We start from the raw sequence: 226 nt of genomic DNA on the forward strand, positions 1-226 counted from the left end.
CCTCGGGTCCGGCTTCGCCCTCAAGGTACAGCAGAAGCAGCGTCAGAAGCACTTCAACCGGCAGATCCCAGCGGCGGCCATGCTGATCCAGTGCCTGTGGAGATGCTACGCCGCCGACAAGCACTTTAATTCCACGGCCACTTGGAAGATACACTTGAAGGACCCCGCAGCTAACAACCACTCGCAGTCCACGCCGCTTAGCAAGGTACCGAGCTTTAATGTGGAG

General features: G+C 58.4%; 1 protein-coding gene across 1 annotated transcript in view; it reads left to right on the forward strand.

Moving 5' to 3' along the window:
- LOC119581736 (potassium voltage-gated channel subfamily KQT member 1-like) overlaps nt 1-226 on the forward strand; it is a 16,549-nt gene that overhangs the window by 4,963 nt on the left and 11,360 nt on the right. The window contains exon 6 of the mRNA XM_037929868.1: nt 1-205. This exon is cut by the window's left edge and continues 6 nt beyond it. Within this exon, the coding sequence (XP_037785796.1) occupies nt 1-205 (205 nt within the window). The remainder of the gene's footprint in view (nt 206-226) is intronic.

This window comes from Penaeus monodon, chromosome 15, assembly GCF_015228065.2.
Source record: "Penaeus monodon isolate SGIC_2016 chromosome 15, NSTDA_Pmon_1, whole genome shotgun sequence".
NCBI classification, from domain to species: Eukaryota; Metazoa; Arthropoda; class Malacostraca; order Decapoda; family Penaeidae; genus Penaeus; species Penaeus monodon.